The 26568-nt window shown below is 33.7% G+C and overlaps 1 protein-coding gene across 1 annotated transcript; it reads right to left on the bottom strand.

Annotated features, from left to right (window-relative positions):
- Positions 1-4040: 4040 nt before the first annotated feature.
- Positions 4041-12962, bottom strand: LOC18586698 (pleiotropic drug resistance protein 2). The gene is made up of 20 exons (XM_018128626.2): positions 12004-12962; positions 11723-11843; positions 11454-11542; positions 11198-11282; positions 10642-10932; positions 10455-10545; positions 9034-9934; positions 8779-8939; positions 8487-8590; positions 8228-8390; positions 8013-8147; positions 7517-7665; positions 6925-7257; positions 6475-6765; positions 6282-6365; positions 6066-6199; positions 5731-5958; positions 5024-5195; positions 4621-4875; positions 4041-4472 (listed from the first exon to the last, which is right to left on the bottom strand). The coding sequence occupies exons 1-20, from the start codon at positions 12396-12398 to the stop codon at positions 4203-4205; spliced, it is 4452 nt and encodes a 1483-aa protein (XP_017984115.2). The 5' UTR covers positions 12399-12962; the 3' UTR covers positions 4041-4202.
- Positions 12963-26568: the final 13606 nt, after the last annotated feature.

Below are 26568 nucleotides of genomic sequence, written 5' to 3'. Positions count from 1 at the left end.
CATACTCCAAATGATCAATCTTAGTCAAAAATTTCATCCAACACTCACATCTTAACCTCGAGTGGCAAAATGACCATTTTGCCCCTAGGTCATGAAAATTACATTTTGACTCCAAATCGGTTCTCGAACTCTGAATCACCATATTAAATCATTCTAGGAATTTAAAATTCTAAATTTCATCTTAAAATCTTTATTTGGTCTAGCTCGAGGCTTAATTCAACTTAGTTGCACCATTAGGTACACTACCGTCTTTTGACGATTTTTCAGAGCTTTCCAAGTATGCAAGCATATTGTCAACCACATAAATGACATGGCAAGTATTTTATAAGGTAGGGCTTGACAAAAATAAATTAAAAAAAATGTTAGGGTAGAGGTACCAGAAATCTAGGAGAAATTTAGGGCGTTGAATTTGACTAAATTGTCTATGATAGTTAGTCTATGGTAGGTTGTTAAAAATTGAATATTAATCATTGTGCTGAGACACTGCTTATTTATTTTGCTCTTCTGCTGATAACTGATGCTGAAAATGTGTTGAAAACTTATTCTAATAATGCACTGAAAACTTATTCTCATGATATTTTGGTTGGATTGTGAATGAATGCAATGCTGATAAGCTGATGATTGAATATTTAAAGCTGTTATTGAGTTTCTGTTGTTGTTTAAAGATTTGGTGCTGATATTGAACTGTTATGCTGGCAATTAATTGTTGATATGATATTGTGAGTGAAATTGAGATGAAAATAAATATGAATGCTGATATTTTTTACTGGATGGTTTATGGCATGTAGCTTTGGAATGAATTAAGTTTGGAAACAATATGATAGCCAGCAAGCTAAAATAATAATAATGTTCTGTCACCCTGTCACTTACTGCTTATTATTCCATAAGCTTGTATAAATATATTCTATCATCAATTTGAACCCTTACATGTCATTTTCTGTATTACAAGAATAAAAACATGTTGAAATGGATAATAAAACTATGCACACACTAAAGGGGAGCACACACTTAGGGGGAGGAAAACCTCCATTTTGAGCAGAACTAAAAAGAATAAAAGGACACTGAGCTGTTAACCAAGGAATGTTTTGTCATCATCAAAAAGGGGGAGATTGTTGGCTCCATTAGTTTTTGATGATAATAAAACATTCCCATTCATTTGTGTCTAATATCTCTACTTGAGTGTGCAGGACAAATATTGTATGCAAAAATTAATAAATCACTCAAATGCACATATCAAAGAGCATAGGAATAAGGAAGTCACAATTGATCAACAAGACAGAAGCCCCTTAGTCGATTAATGAAGAGTTAGTCAGCTAAAATTCAAACCAGAAGCTGGCGAGCTGAAGAGTATTGAAAGACAAAACCAAGTTAGTTAACCAAGAAGTAAGTTAGTCGACTAAGTGCTCATTGCCAGATACTAGAAAAAGAAAACAGAAACAACTTAATCGACCAAGACATAAGTTAGTCGGCTAAGAGCATTTTGCCAGAAAATTTGAATTGCCCATTAGAAGATAGATTAACGACCAGAATTGATACCAAACTGTTTCCAACGGTCAAAAACTGTCTAACTCACATCAAAGTTGATCTTCCAAGTATAAAATGGACTTCCAACGGCTAGAAAAATAGAATGAAGGCTTCCAAGAACACAAAACAGCTGAAAAACCTACAAATACTCTTTGCTCATTTACAGCTCTCAACTCCTATCTTTGTAATTGTGACTTACACTTCACTTTGTACCACTTAGATCAACCTTGTGATCATAGGTACACTCTTATCACTTCTCTCTTTGTATTCTTAGAGTGAGTGAGTCACTCTAAGGGATTTATTCAAGCTTGGATTGCTTGATTGAGTGTATAGGTTCTAACTTAGCCTTGAAAAGTTAGTTGTTGGGTTTTGGTTGATCCCGTAAAAAACCATTGTTGTAGGTTGTGGTTGAGCCTTTGAAAAACCACTTTGGGTTTTGGTTGAACCCGTGAAAAACCATTGTGAAAGGTTGTGGTTGAGCCTTTGAAAAATCACTTTGGGTTTTAGTTGATCCCAGTAAAAACTATTGTGAAAGGTTTTGGCTAAACCTGGTAAAAGCCATTGTAAAAGCTTTGTGAAAGCTTGTGAATTTCACCTGTTCATAGTAGATTAGTTTGGAAAATCCTTTGTTGAATAATCAAGGTAGTTGATGTAGGTCTTGGACCGAACCACTCTAAATTCCTGCGTATTCTCTACTTTGTTTTTATTTTCATTGCTTTTTAAATTAGTTCCTCATCTTGCCAAAAGCTAAAAAGTGCTATTCACCCCCTTTTAGCACATTTACTTAAGACCAACAAGCGATGTGTATCAAGTCAAATGTTGTTACATGCCATGCATATCAAGTAAAGTGTTGTTACACGCCATGCATATCAAGTCAAAATGTTGTTACACTCCATGCATATCAAGTCAAATGTTGTTACACGCCAACGCTGACATGCCAATCACTATAATTATTGTCTCCTTACACGTACTAGCCTAAAATACCCATGGCATGTGACACGCCAATCAGTGTAATTACTGACTCATTACACGAACTACCCTAAAATAACCAATGTCGTGACACGCTAAAATAACACTAACATATGTTATAGATGCATGGCATGTAACAACTCTGGGCAATGTTTCTAATCCATGTTCTAATTTACACAAAAAGTTTCAGAAATTTATTTGTTGCAACAATAAACCCAATAACATACTTTGATGTCATCTCTGCTATAGGGTTTGTTTATCAACGATAATATGACCAGATGTCTAGAGATAGACCACAGCCCGATGACGATGGTGCTTAACAAAGAGTTGACAGAGCTCATACAGTTCAGAGAGCTGAGAGAGCTGATGACGATGGTGCTCAACAGAGAGTTGACAGAGTTGATACAGTTTAGAGAGTTGAGAGAGAAAGATGAGCGAGTTCAAACAATTGAGCATTTATTTCTATTTTCTTTCTGGCGGGGGGGATATATCAGGAGCTTAATTTGCCACGATGTTTTTAAGGGCATTTTGGTCTACTCATGCTTCTTTTTGGCTAGAAATAGATAACTTTATATGGATGGTTATTTCTGAAATCACCTTATAAGAAGGACCATTTCTCACAATTTCCTCTACTTATTATTAGGATAAAATGCACCTAGAACTTTAAATATTGTCTTAATTTATCTCAGGTCTATTAATTTTCATAAATGGATGCTTGGTTGCAGAAGTTGAATTGAAAAATTACTAAACTACCCATGACTTATAAACACTAAAACTTATCTTGGAAACCAGATTACTTGATTCATTGCTTGTTAATCTTGGTCTGAATTCTTAATCTGATCTAAGAACCAAAAATAGGATAGGGGCGTCCCTCCACACACTATTACACTTCATGAGAGGCTTAAGTACCATATCAGTCATACTTGTAATAGGCATAACAATAGGTAAATGTCACACTACAAAAACAGTGAACTATGGACCATTAGCTACTGACATGGCTCGAGGAGGTCTTAAAAAATGCAAGTCTTAGTTATGTGTTTTTGGAACAGAAACAGATGACATTTAAAGCTGAAAATTCTGGCTACTTTAACCAAGGAAAAAATAGGAATAGATGATTTATTATTATCATAAGGAATAGTTATAGTGTTATAACATGGAATGCTTTAACTATTCTAACAATAAATAGCAATTAGTAGTTTTGAATAAAGTTAGGAATAGTTTATTATTATTACAAGATCAGAAATATTCAACTTAAACTATTAGAACAGGAGTTTTCAGTTGTTAGATCAAGTAAAGCCTAATATCTTATTAAACTCAGTAAAATGGATCGAAGCAGGTTGTATACGTTAGTAAAAAAACGTTGTTGATGAGTACATGATATCAGTAGAGATGCCTTAATTTCTAGCTTAATTTTGAATTCCTTGAGTTTGAAGATGGAGGGAGTATCACAAATGGATACAACAGCAAGAAAGCTGATCTGTTTTGTTTCTAGCTTGCTCCTAAGAAAGGAACATACTAAGAGGGAGAATGAAGAACCCTGGTAGACAATAATAAGAGAATATCTTTTATTGGAATCAAAGAACAATGGAGGATGTGAGCACCCCAACTGTTCGGATTATACAAATTTTTTATGATAAACAAACAATAGACATTAATAAATCCCCCCTTTGCACAATTATTCATGCACAAAGAAAATGTTGGGCATTTTCTCATCTCCTTTGGAAGTTAAGGAACTTGATTCCATAGGCAAAGACAAATAAGAAGAGAAGGACCCAGCCAATATGGGCTGCAACAACTGCTGGAAGGAAACTATAGTCAAACCCTAGGTGTGCCTCAAGGTAGTCCTTCACTGTCAGTGGGAGTTCTCCTGGTATGTCAACAAGAGCAAGTTGGTCACCCACTTGGGAAGTCACAAGGCCATAGATTGTCCATGCGACTGGAGAAGCCCAATAGTACCACCTCCACCAAATTGGAATTTCCTACAAATATTCAAATGTTACAGTTCAGTTTTTCTCTCATGATCTAATAAAAGAGAAGAAAAAAAAATGAAATGCTTAGCAATTAAATTGAAGTGAGATTAAAACATATATAGCATTAAAATGATTGTTTTCATCTTTTAATACATACCGTCCTAGGAATGAGGAAACCAGAAAAGAGGTTCCAGAAGCTTAGAAAGAAGGACATAACAATGGCAGCAAATTGATGGTTAGGAGTGAGAGCTACAAGCATCATCCCGTAGAGTGTGAAGTACATGAAGCACATCAATATGAAGTAGTAGAACAACAAGAACTTTCCAACATCTACGTGGAATCCAATCATTGAGTAAAGCAGTAAACTATACACCAATGTTTGGATTGAAACATATATTGCCTCTATTGCCACCTGCAAGGCATAACGCAACACTAGTTATATCAGCTATATATGCCCTTATGTCCTGATTTTCTCCCCTAAATTATTTTGAGTGTGCATTTGAGGAATGGAGTGTCAATTATTAAGATCAATCTAATGCTAAAATTTCAGCTTCTTTTACCTGAGAAAATGCATAAGGCAATGGTGAATACATTCCAGCTGCTCTTTCACGATAAAACACTGTTCTTTCAATTGCCACGACAGATTGTACTGCTGAAGTGTTGGTGGCGCCAAGGAAAAGGACAGCAGAGTACATAGCTCCCAGCAGATTCATTAGATCTTGTTGCTTGTGTCTGTTCAAATAACGTTTGCAATATCCTAAATGAAATCAAATAAAATGTTTTCCTGATAGGAGATGCCATTCATATTTCTGTTCCCACAGATATATGCTACTGACTTCTCAATGACCAAGAATAACAGGACTGTTATGTGTCAATGCAGAATTAAATAATACGACCAGCTGTTATCAGATTTGATACTTCTTAGAACAAACATTTTATTATTTCAAACCTTTCCCGAAAACTAGTAGAAGTGTAGGAAAGAGCATGCAACTTATCTGGTGTCTTTAACTACAACGCATTATAGGACTTACAACCATTTCATCCATGACTATTGAAGTTTAACTTACAAAGGGACAGAAGCACAAATGTTTTGGAAATTATTTCACATGAATGCAGGATTCTTTAACGGCAAGGTTCAGTCAAGGCATTTTCACAGTATTGGGTAAGGAGAGAAGACCCTAAATATCTGAAGTATTTGTTTGTGTATTGGACTGTAGTTTGTATAATACCATCACAATGATAACTAAATAAGATATTTTGGACTTACATCTTATCCCCTTTGTCCCAGAAAATCATTCCAAATATGATACCAACAATAACTGTCATGAAGAATCGGATGGCATTGTATTGTGGATTCCTCCAATACGACCAGTGCTGCTTCCAGAAGCAGGCTCGACATTGAGTAAAGAAGTCTTGAGAATATTTGGTGGAGAAGTGAAGGTCCTTAGTTCCGGGTACCGGGGTGCTTAAATCTTGGATAAGCTTCTCATTTTTCCTGGTAAGTTAAAAACTCATTTCAGCCTCGGAAGAGATGGAGAAAAAGGGGGAAATAGAGGCCAAAAACGCTGGAGTCGGTGAGATAGTAGGTTCAATCTCAGTTACCTATAAAGTTCAGATTTGGCATAAATTTCAGAAAAATCTACATCAAGTTGGGCCTCGACAGCAGTTGAACTAATTTCCAACATCCATGTGGCAGGATTGTAACCTTCTTTGATTTTTGGAACCCCTGGGACAGCCTGCAGAAAGTTACGGACTTAAGTTGTGAGAGTTCTGACGCCAATGTTAACATGGATGCAATATGAGAGAATTGATTCTCACTTCAAAATATTCTATAAGTTTGTGAGAATGGCGACCAAGTGGTCCAGCGTAAATGGCCTGCCCTCCTCTCTTCATCAAGAATAACTGCAGTCAAAAGGAAATCGTATTAAGCAAATGCAATGGGAACTATGAAAAACAGAGGAAGGAAAGATTTCTAAACTGATACTTTCAGGTTTTAACAAATCTATAATACCTCATCAAAAGCTTCAAAAATGTCTATGCTTGGTTGGTGAATTGTGCAGACCACCGTTCTCCCTGTATCCACTGTATTTCTCACAGTACGCATGACAATTGCAGCTGCTCTAGCATCCAGGCCTGAAGTTGGTTCATCCATGAAGATGATCGATGGATTAGCAACCAATTCAACAGCTATTGTAAGCCTCTTTCTCTGTTCCGTTGAAAGGCCATCAACTCCAGGAAGGCCAACTAGAGAATTCCTGAGAAGATTTAGCTCTACCAACTCCATTACTTCTTCAACAAACATCTGTTGCAATGAATACAACACTAAACTCAAATCATATCTTGAACTTTGAGCTGCGACTAGACATAATATACTTTTTCAATTGACACAAAAGAATGGAGAGAATTAAAGGATTGTATACATTTTATGATATAGTAAGATCTGGGTTAAAGAAAAACATGCCTTTCGTGTTTCTGCATTAACCTCCTTTGCAAGACGAAGCCACGCAGAGTACACAAGGGATTCATAGACAGTAACATGTGGAGAATGGATATCATTTTGTTCACAGTAGCCGCTAACCCGAGCAAAAGTTTCTTGGTTCTTTGGGTAGCCAGAAATGCTAATACTTCCTTCAATATACCCACCAGTTTTTCTTCCTGCTAGCACATCCATCAAGGTGGTCTTTCCAGCACCACTAACCCCAACCAATGCTGTTAGGACACCAGGCCTGAAAGCACCACTTACATCTCGCAGTAATTGAAGACGGGTCTCTTCAATTCCTTGGCTCTTCATTTCCTGATGAAGAGATTTTTACCATCAATGTTTTCCTTCGGTAGATATCAATGTAATACAGCAATTTACTTCTTTTAAAATACATATTGCAAAGTAGAATAAAAATGAAGATCACTAAGAAGAAACATGGTGCTAGTGTAAACGATTACGCTGCAGCCATAGGACAAAAGTGAGAGGAAACAACAAAATTGTTGAATGATCTTCATCTTTTCCATCTTAAGGTAAAATTTCTCTATAGAACATATATTGAGAAAGGACTCACAGCAGGCATGTCAACATAGTAATTCACATGGTTAAATGCAAGAGACAAGGGTTGGAAGGGCAACACCATTCCTCTCTTTGTAGGTGCCTGGTCTGCAGCACCAAGTATTGAGTTGTCAGAAGTATTCTTCAAAGGCATATCATCAGTGCCTGCAATCATTCACTTAAATCCTTCACCACAAGGAAAAACATGTTTCATTGTATTACATTAATTTGTAAGCTCTAGCGTTCTTTCCAATAAACAAATGTAAGGTTATCCACATACTAAAACCACAAAGCAATCAGGCTTCTTTAAAATATGAAATATATATATATATATATATATATATATATATATATATATAGTTCCCTGGAAGAAAGATAAACAACCTTCTACTTTTTTCTTCATTTTTATTTTCTGAAATAAACGTTCCATCAGAAGATTGTTTCTAGTAAGATTGTATTCGAAAATACTCATAAATTTCAGGATAGAAGTGTCAGGTTAAAACATGTCAAACCTTCAAACAATGGAGCAGTTGACGGTTTACTTATTTCTATGGATCTCAAATTATGCTGTCCATCAGAAGATGACTGCTTCTTGCTCTTACTCTCATCATCTTCACTCAGAACAACAGATTTGGAATCTCCCAGAGCTGCATTTTCAAATCATTGTCAAAACCAGAATCATACTTTGCTAATAAAGATGGATATTGGCATGAGTTTAGTAGCTTACGATTCAAATATGTCAATGCCGCAATAAAACAGAGATTAAAAAGCAGAGAAAATCCAAGAAGTGCTGCAACACAAATCCAATACCAGTGCTCTTCTGTATACATGCCTCTGGATTTGAGAAGAATCTTCCCTACTGTGGTAGATTCATTAAGTGACACATAAGGCTGCAATAGACAAAGTATGGAAAATATCAAGATCAAATAGTAACATATACTGTATTATAATGGGGATAATATTTGCATAATCTTAGGAGATCTTACAGCACTCCATCTTTTGTCAAGAAATTCAGTGATGACAATGGCATTTTGTCCATATGACATGGGAGAGACATAGTAGCCCCATATCATCCATGGCTTGATGTCATCTGCAAAAAGAGATTAGAAAAGCTGCTATGGGATCAATAATATCAACAAGGACAAAAGACCTTGAGAATCTTTATATGTCATTACTATCCATGCAACCATAAACAAATATATTGCACCAAATACGTTTGGAAATGGCTCATTTCGGCTAGACAGAAGTGTAAGCAATTTAAAGACAAAAAGTACTAACCTTTGGCAACAACAAATCCACCAAGGACAAAAACTACCAGGAGAGTAAAGGTACCAAGTGTGTTTGCTACAACCTGTGTCCTTCCAACTGCAGCAATGAAGCGGAAGAGAGAGAGAGCCATCTGGTGAATTCCAAAGAACGCCAAGAATTGACGGAAAAACCTGAAACAGAAATGCAATTATAGATTGACATAGCCCACAGGCTGGAAAATAGTAACTGCTGTTCTGTGTGACTGAATATTGTGCATTCTCATACCTACTAGCAGCTGGAGCAAAACCAATAGTGTAGTATGTAAGGATTATCCATATCCCTGACTCTAGCAAGGAGAGGGGGATCCTCAGGACCCAAATTGGCAAGGCAAAGGCCCATGCTGGATAGAACAAGAAATCCCTTTGTTTGAAGAATACTGGAAGCCTAAATATGGTCAGTGCAAGCTCTGCCATCCCATTAAACATAACGTTAATGAGACTGAAGAACAGTGCACCATAGAATTTCACTCCATTTGATATATGACCAGCCTTCATTTTTGTCCTAAAAAACACTGTGAAAGCAATGACAGACATAATGGTAATTTGAGTGGTCTTGAATATATACACGAAAGAGTTGCGCTTCATCAAAAGCCACTCTCTTGCAAAGCAAGCCTTGAAAAGTTCCCAGTTTGAGATTCCATACTTTTCTTTCACCAAAGCAGCTGGATGAGCTTTAGACTTATCATAAGGAATTCTAAGTTCATCATCGAGCTTTTGACCAATGTGGAAAGAGTTGAAATGCTCCACGAACTCTGGTACAGATATATATTGATAAGGTTCATTCTTTCTGCACCAATACTGCTGCTGGTCCTTTCTAGAAGTTACTTCTTGTAAGAAATCTGCTACTCCTTTCCTTTCAGGACATTTGAATCCCACACTTTCAAAGAATTCAAGAACATTTTCTCGTGGTCCTTGATACACTATCTTACCCTCAGAAAGTAAGATAATGTCATCGAAAAGGTCATAGGTTTCTGGTGCAGGTTGTAGAAGAGAGATTATCATAGTTACATCCATGATATGCACCATCTGCTTCATAAACCTTACAATCTGAAAAGTCGTAGAACTATCTAGACCAGTTGAAATCTCATCCATGTAAAGAGCCTTGGCAGGTCCAACCAACATTTCTCCTGCATTTTGTATAAGTCACTCCTCTTAGGCTGCTCTCATAAAGTGAAATGGCCACAACAAGGACTTTGCAAATGATAAAACGCTTCAAATATTAAGGAAACACTAAAAAAAACATATATGGTTGATGTCATGATGTACATAGAAATGATTTATCTCCTTTCTCAGTTTATTCTGTACAAAACTTATTAAACATTGTGCGTAAATATCCTGAATGAATACTTGACTACTAAAAAATAGTACATGATTAGTGCTTGGAATTCCCCAATGGTAACTGCCAATTCAATTGCTATAACAGAAGTTTAGTCTCTTATGGTTGTGTGGTAGGAATTGTTCAGCAGCCAAAGTGTGGAGGAAACACTAGGGCCTTATGGTAATGGCATCAATCATCACAAACAGAGGATAACCTTTTCACCAAGAAACTTTGTAATAATTGATAGCCTTGTTTCAATGAACTTTTCATTTTTTAAGTAGAAAAATAATTCAAGTCCCTTCACATAGATTTATCTTCAACTAGTTTACCTGTAGTTACACGTTTCTTTTGTCCACCGGATATGCCCCTTCTCATTTCATCACCCACCATAATATCAGAACAGATATCCAGTCCGAGAATCTATTACCACGTAATAGTTAAAAAAGTTAAGCTTGAGAATATTGTTGGGCAGGAAAGTAGAAGACAGGAAACCAGTAAGCAATGAATGAAACAAACCTTGAGCACATAGTCAGTAACTAGACTAGTCTTTTGGCCTGCCATTGCTGTAGCTTTCATAAATGCATCAATCTCAGGGTCTGGTTTGATCCCTGCTTGTTTTTCTCTCCTTGACAACTCTGCCAAGAGATCATATCGGGTTCCCACCCCCAAGCACCGCCCTGAGAAATCAAGTGTCTCCCTAACCGTCATCTCTCCATGGTGAAGATCATGTTGACTTATATAAGCACTTGTCCTTTGCGGGAAGAACTCGTGAAATTCATGACCACAATAAGTGATTTTTCCTGATACCTGTTCAAATATTGAAGGTTCTTCATCGGTAAATTAAACCAAAAAAATAAAATAAAACTTCAGTAAGGACTTGTTATAATGCTAAAAGAAAAAATGTTAATTCGGAAGCAACTTCAAGAATGGATTGAGAAAGGTGAAGGACAAGGACAGAAAGAAACAAAAAAAAGTAAAAAATCCAAAGACTGTTGAGATTGTAACTTGTAAGAACTCGGAAGTCATGTTTTTAATTGTATATCTCATTCATAAACTACAGATGCTGACAGACCCTTAAATCAGTGTCGGTCTTCCCAGCAAGTGCCTGCAGCAATGTAGTTTTGCCAGACCCTGGAGGTCCTAGAAGTAGAGCCATTCTGTGTAAGAGAAAGAAAATGAGATAAATTGTTAGGAAAATTCAAATTAATTGAAGTTCATCTGAAAGCTCAACGTGTGGAATTAATCATCTTGAGAAGCATGAATAATTGATTGGTAATTGAGAAATTTAACATGACGCTGTCTTAATCTTAGGAAATTGAAAACGATACCTTGATGGTTTCACTATTCCACTCACATCACGGAGAATATTGACCACTCTTTTCTTAGAAGGGAAAAGCTTGATTAAGCCAAGTGCTCCCTATTTATCAGAAAACATTACAAAATTTTTCATCAGTACAAATCCAAACTTAGGACTTGAAGTGTATATATGTACATATATAATTTCTCCAGAAACATCTTTAAAAACTTATAAAAATGTTAAACAAGATTCCATTAATCCAATTTACAGGAGCATTTATTTGGGGAGAGGAGAAATCACCTCAATTGTGTTCAAGGTTGCATTCAGCAAAGTTGGAAGAGCCCTGGTTCCAAGGTAAGCATCTCCTTCTATAGATAAATGCTCAAACCTTACTTCAATTCTTGGAACATCAATTCCCACCCTTTTCAATGAAAGAATAACATCTTTTAATAGACAAACCAAATTAATTCAAAATTTCAGAAAAGTAAGGAAAGAGGAACTACTACTGCACTATCAAAGGATAAATGTTGTAATCCCAAAAAAGAAACAGGCTAGTATGAGATATAGATATAGGAAGTCACCTATCATTTCTCTCTCTAAGTCTAAGAAGAAACCTCTCATTATCCTCTTCAACAACCCTTAGTACACTTTGCATGAGATTCTTCTTGTCCTGCATATCAAGATTGGTAATATCAACTTCCTCATAGCCAACCTTTCCTTCATCCAGAACATGCTTCAGCATTCCCTTTCTCAAACGATCATAAGTAGGAAGTCTTTCAATGGCAGCCCACTTGAGCTCCTCCTCATCTTCTTCCCTCCCACTTCTCTGGAAAACATCTGTCTGACTATTCCATGCCTCCCGGATACTAGCTGAAGCCCAACCTCTTCTGCTTCCTGAACCCAAACTCATTTTCCGGCTTATTGACGGGCTGCTCATCGACCTGGCAAGGTCATCTCCAGACAATGCTGATGCCATGATGCTTTTTCTTTTTCTTTTTTTTTTTTTTGACTGCTATTACAACTCTTAAGATTATAGATTACCAAAAATGTTTTATAAAGCAAACTTCAAAAGAAATCAACATACGAAAGTATTGAGGGTAGCTTAGTTTTTGAGAGTCAACAATTGTTAAGAAGAAACTTAAAGCACCACAGGGGAAGCGCTGGATAAAGGAAGAATGGTGCTTGGTGGATTCTGAAGGTTGCTCAAGGCATGGTTTATGTAGCTGAAGATGGTTACAGGGAGAGTGTTGTACTGACAGAAAAGGGTATTCCGGAGTTTGAAGAGAGTTGAAAGATTTTCATGAAATGATCCTGAGTTTTGTCAAGTTTCATGAAGACTTGAGTCATCACATTGTCTAGTATTTCCCAGGGCGTTTCTTTCAAGGAATCCTCGACGGCCCGAAGAAGACAGTAAGAAAATATTGATTAGTAAATGGAGACGTTCCCTTCTCTACAGTTGGCGGGCAGACAATATTCTGGTTTTGAACTTTGACCTCTTTGAGACTTCCATAGAAGCTAAAGCTAGTATCCTACCCAATCATGCTAGACAAACATTCCATATTTTGGCCACCAACATATTCTACACTTAAAATATTTGTTAGGCTGATTACAAATTATTAAATTATCCACTTGTTGGATGCCTACCCTTTATCTTATCCGATTAATATTTTTGTGGTTTTTGCTTCTTTTCTTCCATGCGAAACATCCCAAGGTCGAGAGATCAGCTCCAAACGTTTTCCATGTTTGGAGCGAATCCCTCTTAGTGTTCGCTCCGATTGTGAGATTTGTGTGTAAATTAATAAAGAGTCACATTCATTCTCTTGATTGGAGGAAAGGTATATTCCAATTAAACATTTCAAGTAAAATGTCCTAATATAAAAAAGGTTATCTTCTTGAAAAACATAAAATTAATTTATCTTCCGTTTCTAAACAATGACATAACTTAGAAATCAATCAAATATTTAAAAAAACTATTTGATTTATAAACAATATACTTGAAAAAAACTCTCGAATTATTTAAAAACATTCAAATAAGTTTTTATTTTATTATCTTCAATTAAACTCTTACTTTTTTTATTTTGAACCAAATGAGCTCTTATAACTAATGGTTAACTAATTATTGTTAATCTTATTACTCAAAATACCATTTGTCATTTAACATACACTTTTTAACATTTTCCTTAAAGAAGTGAGTTTTAAGCATTGCTTGGACTCTCCCTTGAGAAAACGAGGCACCAACTGATTAGATTTTTTTTTTTATAATTAGAGGAACCCTACTCTTTAAGCGAGAGATCTTATACATCAACTAATAAGTCAAATATTTAGATGCAATTAGATTTTATCGATTGATAAGAAAGAAAGTTGCAATTATGCAATTTGTTTTATTGCAGCTCATGCGTGGCCTTAACAGCAAAACTCACAATTTTGTTTTCATACAGCAACTAGACATATAAGCGGATTGGTAGTCCTTAAGTAAGGTTTGCATTTGTCACACTATGCCAATCCTTTAACAATGCTCCCACTAAAATGCTAAGAAAGTGTTTTCATAATGTGGCGAATTGATTAAAGTAAGAAAAAAAAATTATTAGAAGGTAATATTATACTCCCTCTGTCTTTCTTTTTCCCATTTTTTAAATGTCTCAAAATAATTTTTCCCCAGTTTTGAAAGTCAAATATTCTTACATTTTTTATATTACAAATTTATTTTTTATGAATTTTTTTTCGCATTAAAGGTTATTGAACATCAACATTATTAAAAATTAAAAATTCAATATAAAATACACGAAAGTACAAACTTTTGGATTAATTTTTGTGACAATTAAATAAAGAAATATTTAAAGATGGAGGGAATAATAGTATAGTAAATAAAATGACAAAGTATACCTGGCATATAGGTACCAAAAACCATAAAAACAAAAGAACTCAGCACAAACATGAATGTTGCTTGTTGAATTATAAAGTTAACTTGGAACCAGAGGGTAGTATACATAGTTTTTAAAATATTTCGGAACAGAACAAGAAAAGGAGGTCAACGAAACACAACCAATAAACACATTTACTGAAACCACCGAATCAGCAGATTCCTCCATACCCTTCGCCGGCAACGCCACCTTTTCAAACTCATTAGTATCTATAATCAACACAGCCAACCTGAACTCCATACTGTGAATCCTCGACGTGGTTGTGGCCGGTACATTCGCCTTGCTTGTGACCTGCACCATCGCACAAGCATGGTCAAACCGCCTGTGCTTTAATGGATGATCATCAACCCTCAAAAACTTAACCCAACAAATCTCCAAGAACCTAAAAAATTCTTCATGCCACACATGCAGTGGGACACTCTCAATCCAAACAAAAATTAGGGTTGTTAACCGATAGGGTACCTGTTAATTTTGAGGTATCCGAACTCTAACCCTATAAGTAATAAAGTACTCAAACCCTATTAGCTACCAAAATATTTTTCAAAATTACTACTCTAACCCTAATCCTAATACATCTCCACTACCTTATAATAACCTTAATACATCTCCGCTACCTTATAATTATCTTAATCCATTTAAAAACCCATTATATAAAAAAATTATTAAAATCCTCTTCATGGGTATGTAATTACTCGAACCCGAATCCATTAATAATTAAATTAATAAAAATATACAAATAATAAAATTTAAATTTAAATAATCAAAAATAAATATCTCAAACATAATTAATAATTTTAAAAGTTATAATTTCTGTAATGTTAACACAACATAGAAAGTGAATATGTTTATATTTAAACTGTAAATATACTAAAAGTATTTGTGTGTATATATAATAGTAATTATATTTCTTATAAATAAACCCAATACATATAAAGTACATGTATTAAAAGATATTACAAGTTGATTAATAATCATAAATATATGGGTTTGTCCTTAATTATATGAAATTAAAAAAACTAACTAGGTTTCAAAACTATTATAATCTCATAACTTATTTTTAGATTTATATATTATAAGTTTATATAAACAAATATATATATATATTGTAATTAATAATTTTATAAGTTATAATTTTTGTAATGTTAACACAAAATAGAAAGTAAATATGTTTATATTTGAAGTATATATATATATATATATATATATATATATATATATATATATACAAACACACTAAAAGTATTTTAGTATATATATAATAATAATTATATTCCTTATAAATGAACATAATATATATAAAGTATATATATTGAAAGACAATTACAAGTTAATTAATAATTATATTTTCTTGAATTAATTTAATTAACTATATGGGTTTGTCCTTAATTACATGAAATTAAAAAAAATAACTAGGTTCAAAACTATTCCAATCTCACAAATTCTCTTTAGATTTATATATTATAAGTTTATATAAACAAATGCATATATATTATAATTAATAATTTTATAAGATATAATTTTTATAATGTTAACATAAAATAGCAAGTAAATATGTTTATATTTAAAGTATATACATACTAAAAGTATTTTAGTATATATAATAGTAATTATATTTCTTATAAATTAATACAATATATAAACTATATATATTAAAACATATTACAAGTCAATTAATAATCATAGGTTCATGAATTAATTTAATTAATTATATGAGTTTGTCCTTAATTACATGAAATTAAAAAAAATAGTTAGGTTCCAAAACTATTCTAATCTCAAAGGCTCTCTTTAAGTATTTATATTATAAGTTTATATAAACTTATGAGTAAATATATTTATATTAAAAGTAATATATATAATAGTACTTATATTTCTTTGTAATATCATATAATATTCATATTATTTAAACATAATTAATAATCTAATAATTTTTTAACTTAAATTTATTAATGTCATCAAATTAATAATTTGAGTAACCATACTTTTTGTATATTTGTTAGTTTTTAACAAAAGGAATTGCTTGCAAAGTTGGTAAAAATTATACATTTTTAATTTAATTATTTAAGTAATTATCAAGCCCAGCTCTATTATATACTTGTCATGTCATTCATGTATTTGATAGCATGTCTGCATACTTGGAATGCCTCGAAGAATCGTTAAAAGTCGGTATCGTACCTAATGATACAATTAAGTCGATTAAAACCTCGAACTAGTTTGAATAGAGATTTTAGGATGTATTTGAGAGTTATTGAACCTTAGAATGTCTTATTATGGTGATTCGAAGTTCAAGGATTGATTTGGAGTTAATTCAGGAATTTTCATAACATAGGGGCAAAATGGTCATTTTTTCACCCGAAGGCAAATTTGGGATGGTGGATGAAATTTTGATCAAGTTTGACTATTTGGAACATAATTTGAGCTTGAGAAGTGAAAAATTTTAATTCTGACAATTTTTTGAACATAAGGGCAAAAAGGTCATTTCACGTGTCCATAAGGACATAATTAGAATTTTTGAAATTTTACACCACCTTGACACTTGTCAAACCCATGAAATTCATTTTATACTTTGGATAATTGAGGGATTTTATGTGGTGGAGAAGAAATGCTTAATTATTAAGTTTTATGTATGGACTAATCACATGGTGACAAGTGTTAAGCTTTAATATTATTATATTTTCCTTTATAAACACAACTAAAACTCTCCCATCTCATTTCTCTTGGCCAGCCAAGGCAAGAACAAAAGGGAAAAAGCATAGACCAAACCCTAGAGAAGAAAATCAAGAGAAAATTCATTGGATTTCAAGGAATTAAGCAAATAAAGGTAAATTTTCTTAATTCTAGCTTGTGATCTACCTTTCCTATGCATTCTTTTTTAATTACCATGGTTAAAATTCAAGATCTCATGAAGGATTCATGACTGACCAAATTTAGGGAGAGAAGATTTGATGATTTATTTGGTTAGATTTCAAGGTATCTTAGTGTTTTTAGTTGTTTGGTGATGTTTAGCATGAAAAACAAGCAAGAAATTTCATGCCCTTCACCCACACTCTTGGGCTGAAATTTTCAAGAGAGAAATTGGATAATGGACTTTGATGAATTTCATGCTATTTAAGTGTTTTTAGTTGTTTTATGATGTAAGGTGTAAAAATCAAGCATGAAAATTACATGTTCTACACTAAACCTTCAATGGCTGAATTTTACAAGGAAGATATTGATGATGGATTTTTGTGATATTACATATTATTTAACTTGTAATTGATGACTTGGAGTGTTGAAAGTGGAATCAAGTTAATTGGAGTTGAATTGGATGTATTGGCCAATTAACCGGTGTATAGATTGAATTAGGCCAATACCATTTTATTTCGATACATAATTGAAGCTACTTAGAACACCATATTTAGATAATAATCTGAACATTTCGTATCCCATTTCATGCATTCATATAGAGCCTAAATTAGTTTTATAACGGTTTAGTACAAATATAGTAAATTGCTTGTTGTGCATTATGTTTAGGTGGTGAAACTTTCGATAAGGGTAAGGAGATTGTACCCGAAGATCGAGACTAGAAGTACTTCGACTCCTGATATTGTGAGTAATCTTATTATCGTCTTAATTATCTAAAGTAGTTTTTATTCGTTTTTGTGATTTTATAGAAAAATGAGTTTAAATGGTAAATCCTTATGTTTTATAAGTAAAACGTGATTAAATGAAATGAGTTTTATAAATCATTTTGAAATTGAATGATGATTTTAGAAATTGAGTAATTGGAGACTGTTTGTTTATGTTGTAAATTTATGGTTTGAATTGAATGGCTTATGGTGATATTGGCATGAATGGCTGAATTGGAAATTGTATGAATTGTTTGTTTTGCCTTAACAGGCTGGGTACTAATATAATTGCCATATCATGCTGTCGAAACTTTTATTGATTTGGTGGGATATTGATTAGTCACTGCAGTGGCGGGTTTTCGTGGACCAGCCTATTAGAGAGGGGCACGGTAAACCCTATTATATTCTACCTCGATACTAGAGGTGCGGAGGATATCTCCTGAGGTAAAGCTTTAGAGTTCACTACACGCTAAACCACCACGTGAGGGTGAACTCAACCAGCGCCAAGGAACGGCTATGCTTTTAAACGTAAATATGTGTTTTATGCGTATATGAACTTTTCTTTAACAGCCTTGGTGGACTCGGTTGAATGCCCCGGCCAAGGTATCCCTGAGAATGAGTTTTGGCACGAGCCAAATTTTTAATAAATTCATAAGCCATGTTGATTATTTGAGTGAAATGAAATTATTTTATTTAGTTGAAATGAGTTTGAAACGTTATGAATCATAGTACGATGAACTATTTTAAGTTGTCTCCATTTACTCAACTTTAGATATTTTAGATGATGTTTGTTTACTCACTAAGTTATATAAACTCACCACCCTCCTTTTCACTCATTTCAGGCTCAGGATAGTCTGTAGATAACTGATTTCGTCGAGGATCTACTTTAGGATTTACATCCTTAGAAATCCAAGGTCTACCATCTTGTACATATTTGTTGATTTTAGGAGCCCACATGTCATTGTAGAATATTTTGTATACCTGGCTACGTGTGCCACTGTATGTATGAATTTATTTTGCTTTTACGTTACAAAAATTATTTATGCAGGATTCTATAAATATTGTTTTATAAGAAAATGAAATATTTTTTCAATATTTTTATTTAGTTTGATTAGCCATAATTTCATTCTTAATGGATGATTTAGATTACTAAAATTATCTTTAGATAAGAAATGTATATTTTTCGATCGTATGTTATATTTTTACCAAGTTTCAAAATTTTTAGGTGAAAATGACCAAAATACCCCTGTATGGTAGAAATTATTTTTTGTTTGTTTTTATTTAAAAATAGTTTATATTCCCTTAAAATATGATATTTAGTAACTATTGCTCATAGGGGAGATGTAAAACTGATGCGAGAGCCTTGCGAGGTTTCGATCGACATTCCGGGTAATGAATGTCTATCGAGACATCGCGGCTGATGTCACGGGCTCGAAGGGAGTACCGGGTCGTGACAATAATAATAAAATATTTATAAATGGTAATTGGGTTCGGGTAACGGGTAACCCAAGAGGTGGTACTTGAACTCGATACGGGTAGTGAAATCACTACCTGAACTTGTCCTAAACTCGATTATCAGGTACCTTAACCCTATATAACTAGATCGGATATCTGTGGGTACCCTGTAATAGGGTACCCATTACTATCCCTAATAGAAATTGTAATCCTCTGTTGGTTACCATTTTGGGAGTAAGGGTATTGATACTTAAACCACTCATTGAAAATAGCTTTGAAATTACTTAGCAACTCTTTCCTTTCTGGTTTATCTAATGGGTTTGGCTATGAATGGTATGCTCAAAATATGCAGTGGAAAGAAAACTAAAACTTTATAACTAAACAACCAAAACATGCCTCCACCCATGGATCACTTTGGTGATATTTAACACATAAAAGCACAAAATAAATTATTATTTAGAAAGTTACCTGACAAAGTAATTCCGTAATCACAATGGCACTCCCCGAAACAATCTGACGAACACCATAAGGAGCAAAAACCCTAGCCAATCAAGTGTTTGGCCTCCAACAGTAGTACACACGATTGCACCTGAACCTTCAACAAAGGAGGGAGTTTTCAACTATACTTTGTGCTAGCAAAAAGGACAACAATTGTCATTTTCTTCTTTTTCACAATCTTAGCAGAATCTATCTTGAAAATTGATTCATAAGTAATTTTCTCTTTTACACAAAGGGAGTGGTGGCAAAGAGAGAAAACGTTTTTCTTTTTCTAACAAAAACTAGGTTTTCTTCAATTGTGAAAAACTCTCATATGAAAAATAGTTAAAAGGTGACTTATATAGTTAGGTTAAAATAACTTCAATTTTACAATTAAGCCCTCAATATTATAACACATTATAATATTAGGCCCATTACTTAATTAAACTCTTTTAATTAAGTTATTGGAAATTAAAATCAAAATTAATTTCCTTTATATTTTGCAATCAATGTCTTATAATTATATTATAATTATGTCTAAAACTTAATTAAACTCTTTTAATTAAGTTTATAGAAGTTAATTACCTAGCATTTGATTTAAATCTAACTTAAATCATCACTCTCCCAATTTAATTCAAATGCAACTATTATGTGTGACCCATTAGGTTCCCACCATGTTAGCAATGGAATTGATTTATGACTTAATTGATTAATATAAATTTCAATCAATCAATTTATAATCAATTCCATAAACAAAGATTGGCATCTAGCAATGCATCATGGCCACTTAATTGTTAGGAGAGTCAAAGGGTTCATTGACAACCTTTCATTGTATAGTTTATCAGTGTAATTCATTCCCTCATCATATATCCTAGAGATTATTAGAGCCTGGTATAGTGTCTACTCTTATTGACCTCTATATTTGTTCTTGTAGTTATAGTATTAGCTTTATAGAGAGTTATGAAACCTTTTTCATAATCTCTATGTCGCATTGGCTAAGGACTTCAATAAGTTAATGTTAACCAAGAACTGATAGGATATGTCCTCTAAAACACTTGAGGTGATGATTCCTATCCTGACCATTCATTTGCCTTCACATGCTTCATACTATACTCAAAAACATTTTGTTTTGGCATCCTTGGTTAGGCACCCGTAGGGATGAAATCCAAACATAGCACTCCACATATTATACAATCTAGTGTCTTATGTTTAAGGAGTATTTACACGACTGGCACATGAGAACTGTTGCATAGACACTAGAGTGTATTACCAAATGCACTTCTCATGGTGGGTCATGTTCAGTGGACTTGCTCTCCTAAGCAAGCACTTATATTCTAGTTCCAAGTATCTCTATACTCCAATCTATGAGATCGATTGCTTACTTCCAAAGTCAAGAACATAAAATATACCAGTTTCTAAGCATCATCGATGTCCAGTCTCAATGATACATTTGACCAAGAACATATTGAGATTATGCTTTGATGTATAGGAATCTCATAACTAGAACCCATTACAGTTTCTTTACAAGGCATATTAATCTCATGGACTCCATCCAGTTAGACTTATAACTCATTGTAATTGATGTCTTATTGATGAAGGAAAACCTCTAATCATTCAACATGAATGATACTGTTGCATGATTGGAATCAAGCCTTAACCAATCCCAATTGGCTACAAAGCTCATCCCAACATTATCTACAAAGATAAGAGCCACATTAAGGCCCCCTACTGACCTCACTTCCACATGGACACATTCCCTTTGTTGAATGTAATGCTTGCAAGTGCCAAGTAAGAAGAATGACATGTATCTCACCACATAGATGCCATGCAGGAAGTTGATTTTTTGTTGACTGAGTGAACACCATACGTGGTGTTATGTATGTTGTTATGTAAATGATGCTCTAAAGTTGGTTTGTTTAGTTTAACAAGTGTCAATCATGTTTCTATATGAATGTTTACTACCTTGTAAATACACTGATAGTTTGGATAATGGAAATATGAGAAAAACTTTGTTTCTTTTTCTATCCCTGCTTTAAGAACCTAAAATAAAAGCTTGCACCAGCAACGTATATCGACTCTTAACCATGTTCTTAACATGGTATCAAAGAGTTGTTAAGTTCTTAAGGGACCTTACTAGTGAAAGAACCTAAATACTTTCTTAACAAAACCAATAGCAAACCAGCACGACATTATGACTTTAGCTTCTAACACTACCTTCAGTCATCAAACTCCACCTGTTAGCTTTAAAATTATTGTAGTTTTGATTATGACAAAATGATTAAATTTGCTTGAACATTATTTGAGTAATCCTTGACATTTTCTTGAAATGATTTAACTCCCATACATTTGTTCTTACATAGACACAAGCTTGACTCTTGAAGTTATTGAACTATATCTATAAGCTTGTATGAGTTAGGTGTATGAGTGCTTATGGTTTTCATTCATTAAAGTTTGATTCAAAGATTAAAGGAAAATCTTGATGCACTCATTAAGGGGGAGTTTTGAATATCTTGTTTAGTGGTGAAAAAGAAAAATGAGAGAAGGAAGACTAAATCAAATAGAGTTTAATAGGTCTTCGTGTTTAATTTATGTGTGTGATGCTCAGTTTTGACTTTGTTGAATATTATGTAAAAAAAAATAGATGCATTGACTAAGGGGGAGCACCTTATTATACATAAAGATTTGAAGCATTCATATTGAACATAGACATTGCATTCTTAATCTAGGAGTGTTTCGTGACCATCAAAAATAAGAGATAGAGAATGTTGACTCTATGTGTTTTTTATGAAAGCAAAATATTCTCATTCATTGATGTCTAATTATATTGTTTAAGTGTGTAGGAGAAAGCTTAAATTCATTAATATATTTGGTATTTGTAAGGAAGTCAAGATGCTTGTTCAGTTACAAGATGGGTTAATTGGTTAAACAAGTAAAGAAGAAAGAGCTACAATTGAGTCACAAAACAGAAGCCTCTTAGTTAGATGATGATGGGAGTTAGTCAGCTAAAATTTAAAAATGAAGTTGGTTGGTTTAAGAGCAGATTAAGAGACAGAGAAGACTTAGTGGACCAAGAAGTAAGCTAGTCGACTAAGAGCCTATTGCCAAAAATCTGAACTTTGAGATAGAAACAACTTAATCGACTAAGAAATAAGTTAGTCGATTAAGTGCTCACTACTAAAAACTGGGATCAGAAGATAGAAACAATTGAGTTGACTAAGAGCGCAGTTAGTCGACTAAGATCATTCTATTAGAAAATTTGAATTGAGCACTAAAAGACAAAATAACAGTTAGAAACGGCTAATTTCTATCTCCAACGGCCATAATTGATTTTGCAAGTATTTAAAGCTTCTCCAATTGTCAAAAACAAGAGAGGGACGCCATCCATAGTAATTTTGAGCTTAGAAGATCAAAAACCTTCTCTTTGCACTTGTATTTCACTCTCATCTTTTGAAAAAGTTTTTGAGCTTAACTTTGTACATCTTAGATCAGCTAGGTGATTAATTGTACTTCATCTTTTCTCTATTTTCTGTTTACTTAGAGTGTAAGAGACACTCTAAGGGGTTGATAAAGCTTGGGTTAGCTTGGTTGTTGTGGTAGGTTCTAACTTAGTCTTATAAAAGTTAGTTTTTTGGTTTTGGTTGATCTCGTGAAAAACCATTATTAAAGGTTATGGTTGAGCCTTTGAAAAGCTATTTTGGGTTTTGGTTGATCTCGTGAAAAGCCATTGTAAAAGCTTGGTGGGAGCTTGGGAATTCCACTGTTTATAGTGATATTGGTTGGAAAATCCTTGGTTGAACAATCAAGGTAGTGGATGTAGGTCTTTGACCGAACCACTATAAATATTTGTGTATTGTCTCCTCTGTTTTACTTTTTATTTTCATTCTTTCTTAAACCATTCCTTCATCTTGCATCAAATTTCTCAGCATTGACCTTCAATTTATCCCCGATTAGGAATCAAGTTTAGTGAAAGCCAAAAAGTGCTATTCACCCCCCTCTAGCACATTTATTTGGGATCAACACCACCGGTGTTCAATGGAGAGAGTTATACGATCTAGTCTGTCAAGATGGAGTTTTATCTGTGAAGTCTTGACCTTTGGGAAGCAATTGAATAAATAAAAACCTGTTAAGTGTAAGACAAATGCTTAAGCATAATTATGTCTTATTATTAAGGATATGTCCTGCATTATTTATGCTCCTAATGATGATTACATGATGAGTATTCACTTGAAACAAAACTGTTTCCCAATGAATTGCAATGATGCATGCATGTAGACAACAGAAGTTTAACTCAAATTTTACTACTTTGTGGCACAAGAGATTTGGCCACTGTAATTATAATTCATTGATGCAATTGAGTAATTTAGGTATTGCAGAGAAGCACCCCAAACTATCAAAAAGTTGCCTCATTTGCAAAACTTGTCGGTAAGGAAAATTAGCTCAAAAACATTATCCCTCTACTAGTCTTAACAAATCAAAAGATAAGCTTGACCTTATCCACATTGATGTTGGAGGTTTTCTAAGTAAGGAGTCGTTAAATGGTAATAGGTATTTTGTTACCTTCATTGATGATCTAACCAGGCTTTGCTGGATCTTTCTTATGAAGCATAAGGTAGAAACATTTAAATGCTTTCATAAATTCAAAGCTCAAGTTGAGTTCAAATCTTGAATGAGGATTAAAGCTCTAACTTATGATAATGGATGTGAATATTCATCTTTGAAATTCACTCAATTCTTGGACAAAGAAAGCATTCTTCATCAACTAATAACACCATATGGTCCCCAACAAAATAGGGTAAGTGAAAGAAAAAATCGTACAATACTTGATATGTGTAAGTGTTTGATGCTCGAGAAAAACATGCCAAAAAGATTCTGGGCAGAAGTAACTTTTACTATAGTATATTTGCTCAATGTTATTTCTACTAAAGCAAGAAAAAATATCACTCCATATGAAGCGTGGCATGGGAACATGCCTTCTATTGATCATTTAGAAGTGTTTGGGAGCCTTTGCTATCATCATACTTGAGGAACATAGAGACAAACTTTAATTGAATGCTCCGATTGAGGTTCTGATTGGATACAACTTGAAATCTAAGGCATATAGAATATTTCTAGTTGAATCTGGTAAAGTCTTTATGTGAGACCTTGTCAAGCTCGATTAAAAGATGGTATTGTACCAAGTAGTACAACTAAGTTAAATCGAGCCTTAAACTAGTTCAAACAGAAATTCTAAGAGGAAATTGAAAATTTTGAAACCCACAGAATGACTTAGAGTAGTGATTCGGAGTTCAAGGTTCAGTTTGGAGTCCATCAGGAAAATTGACCGATTAGGGACAAAACGGTTATTTTACCATTTGATGATGAAATGGAGATTTCTAGCAAAGATTTGATCACATTTGACCAAGAATAATTATATGAAATATAATTATGATTATTGGAGTATAAAATGATGTTTAGCAGTGAAAAATTATGATTCTTGGTATTTTTGAAGCACAAGGGTAAAATGGTAATTTTACCACTAGAGGACTAAACGGGAATTTTTATAAAACAATTTTTGCCCCATTTGGTTAATATTGATCAATATTAGTGTTATTTGAGGTTGAAAAGTAGAAATAATATGATTCCGGTACATTTCAGAGAATAGGGGCAAAATCGTAATTTTTTTGTCTCGAGGGCAAATCGGTAAATTTTTCACCCCAGCACTTGTCAAGACCAAGGGATTTTAATTGTGGTAGGATTGGATAAATACCAGAATATTTGTGGTGGACAATTAAGAAGAAAAAAGTCAAAAAGTTAAAAAAAATTAGGCCAATAAGCATGTGACACGTGGCATGCTTGATTATTTTATTATTTTCTATAGAAATCAGCCCATTAAATCACCAATTTTCTCACCATATTCAGCCTAGGCAACCAGCAACAAGAACAAAGGAAGAACAAAGGGAAAAACAAGAAAACCTAGGTGAAAATTTAAAGAAAAAGTGAAGAAATCAAGGAAACAAGCTAGGTAAGTTAGAATTTCTTTAATTCTCCTTGATACCTAGCTTACCCATGCTTTTGTTCTTGATTTCCATGGTTGAATATTGAGTTATCATGATGAATTCAATTCTGAAAAATGGGTATGGTAGAGGAATTGTTGTTGGAATAATTTGATTTTAGACTATGTTAGTGTTTAGGGATAGTTAAGCACGGTTATGAACAAAAACACAAAAGAAATATTCAATTTCTCTAGGGTTCCTTGTTGGTCGAACCATGAGGGCTGAATATCAATGGGGGATTGTTTTTATTTCAAGGAAAATGGCTTGGAAAATGATGAATTAAGGTGAAACGGTTATGTAGAAAAAATTTTGGTGCTAGTGCACCAAATGACCGAATTTTTTCTATAAGGAACTGTGAGGGTTCTAATGCTGAATTTGGCTTTATTTAAATGGTATGTGGTAAATTAAGGTATTAGAGGAGAAATGGATTAATTTGGAGGTGATTTGGACACAATCGCCAATTAATCGGTGATCGGTCGAATTTAATCGATACCACGATTAAGCGGTAATCAGACGTATTTTTGCATTTACATATCAAGCATTAGTAATTTAAATTAGTTTATATCAATTTAGGGACAATATAGTAAATTTCTTGACTTTGTTATTTGTCAAGGTAGTGAGACGTCCGAAAAAAGCAAAGGAATTGCGCTTGAGGA

The sequence above is a fragment of the Theobroma cacao genome, chromosome 10 (assembly GCF_053813885.1).
Source record: "Theobroma cacao isolate CCN51 chromosome 10, ASM5381388v1, whole genome shotgun sequence".
In the NCBI taxonomy this organism is placed as follows: Eukaryota; Viridiplantae; Streptophyta; class Magnoliopsida; order Malvales; family Malvaceae; genus Theobroma; species Theobroma cacao.
The sequence above is the reverse complement of the archived record's forward strand: the minus strand, read 5'-3'. Positions and strand labels throughout refer to the sequence as shown.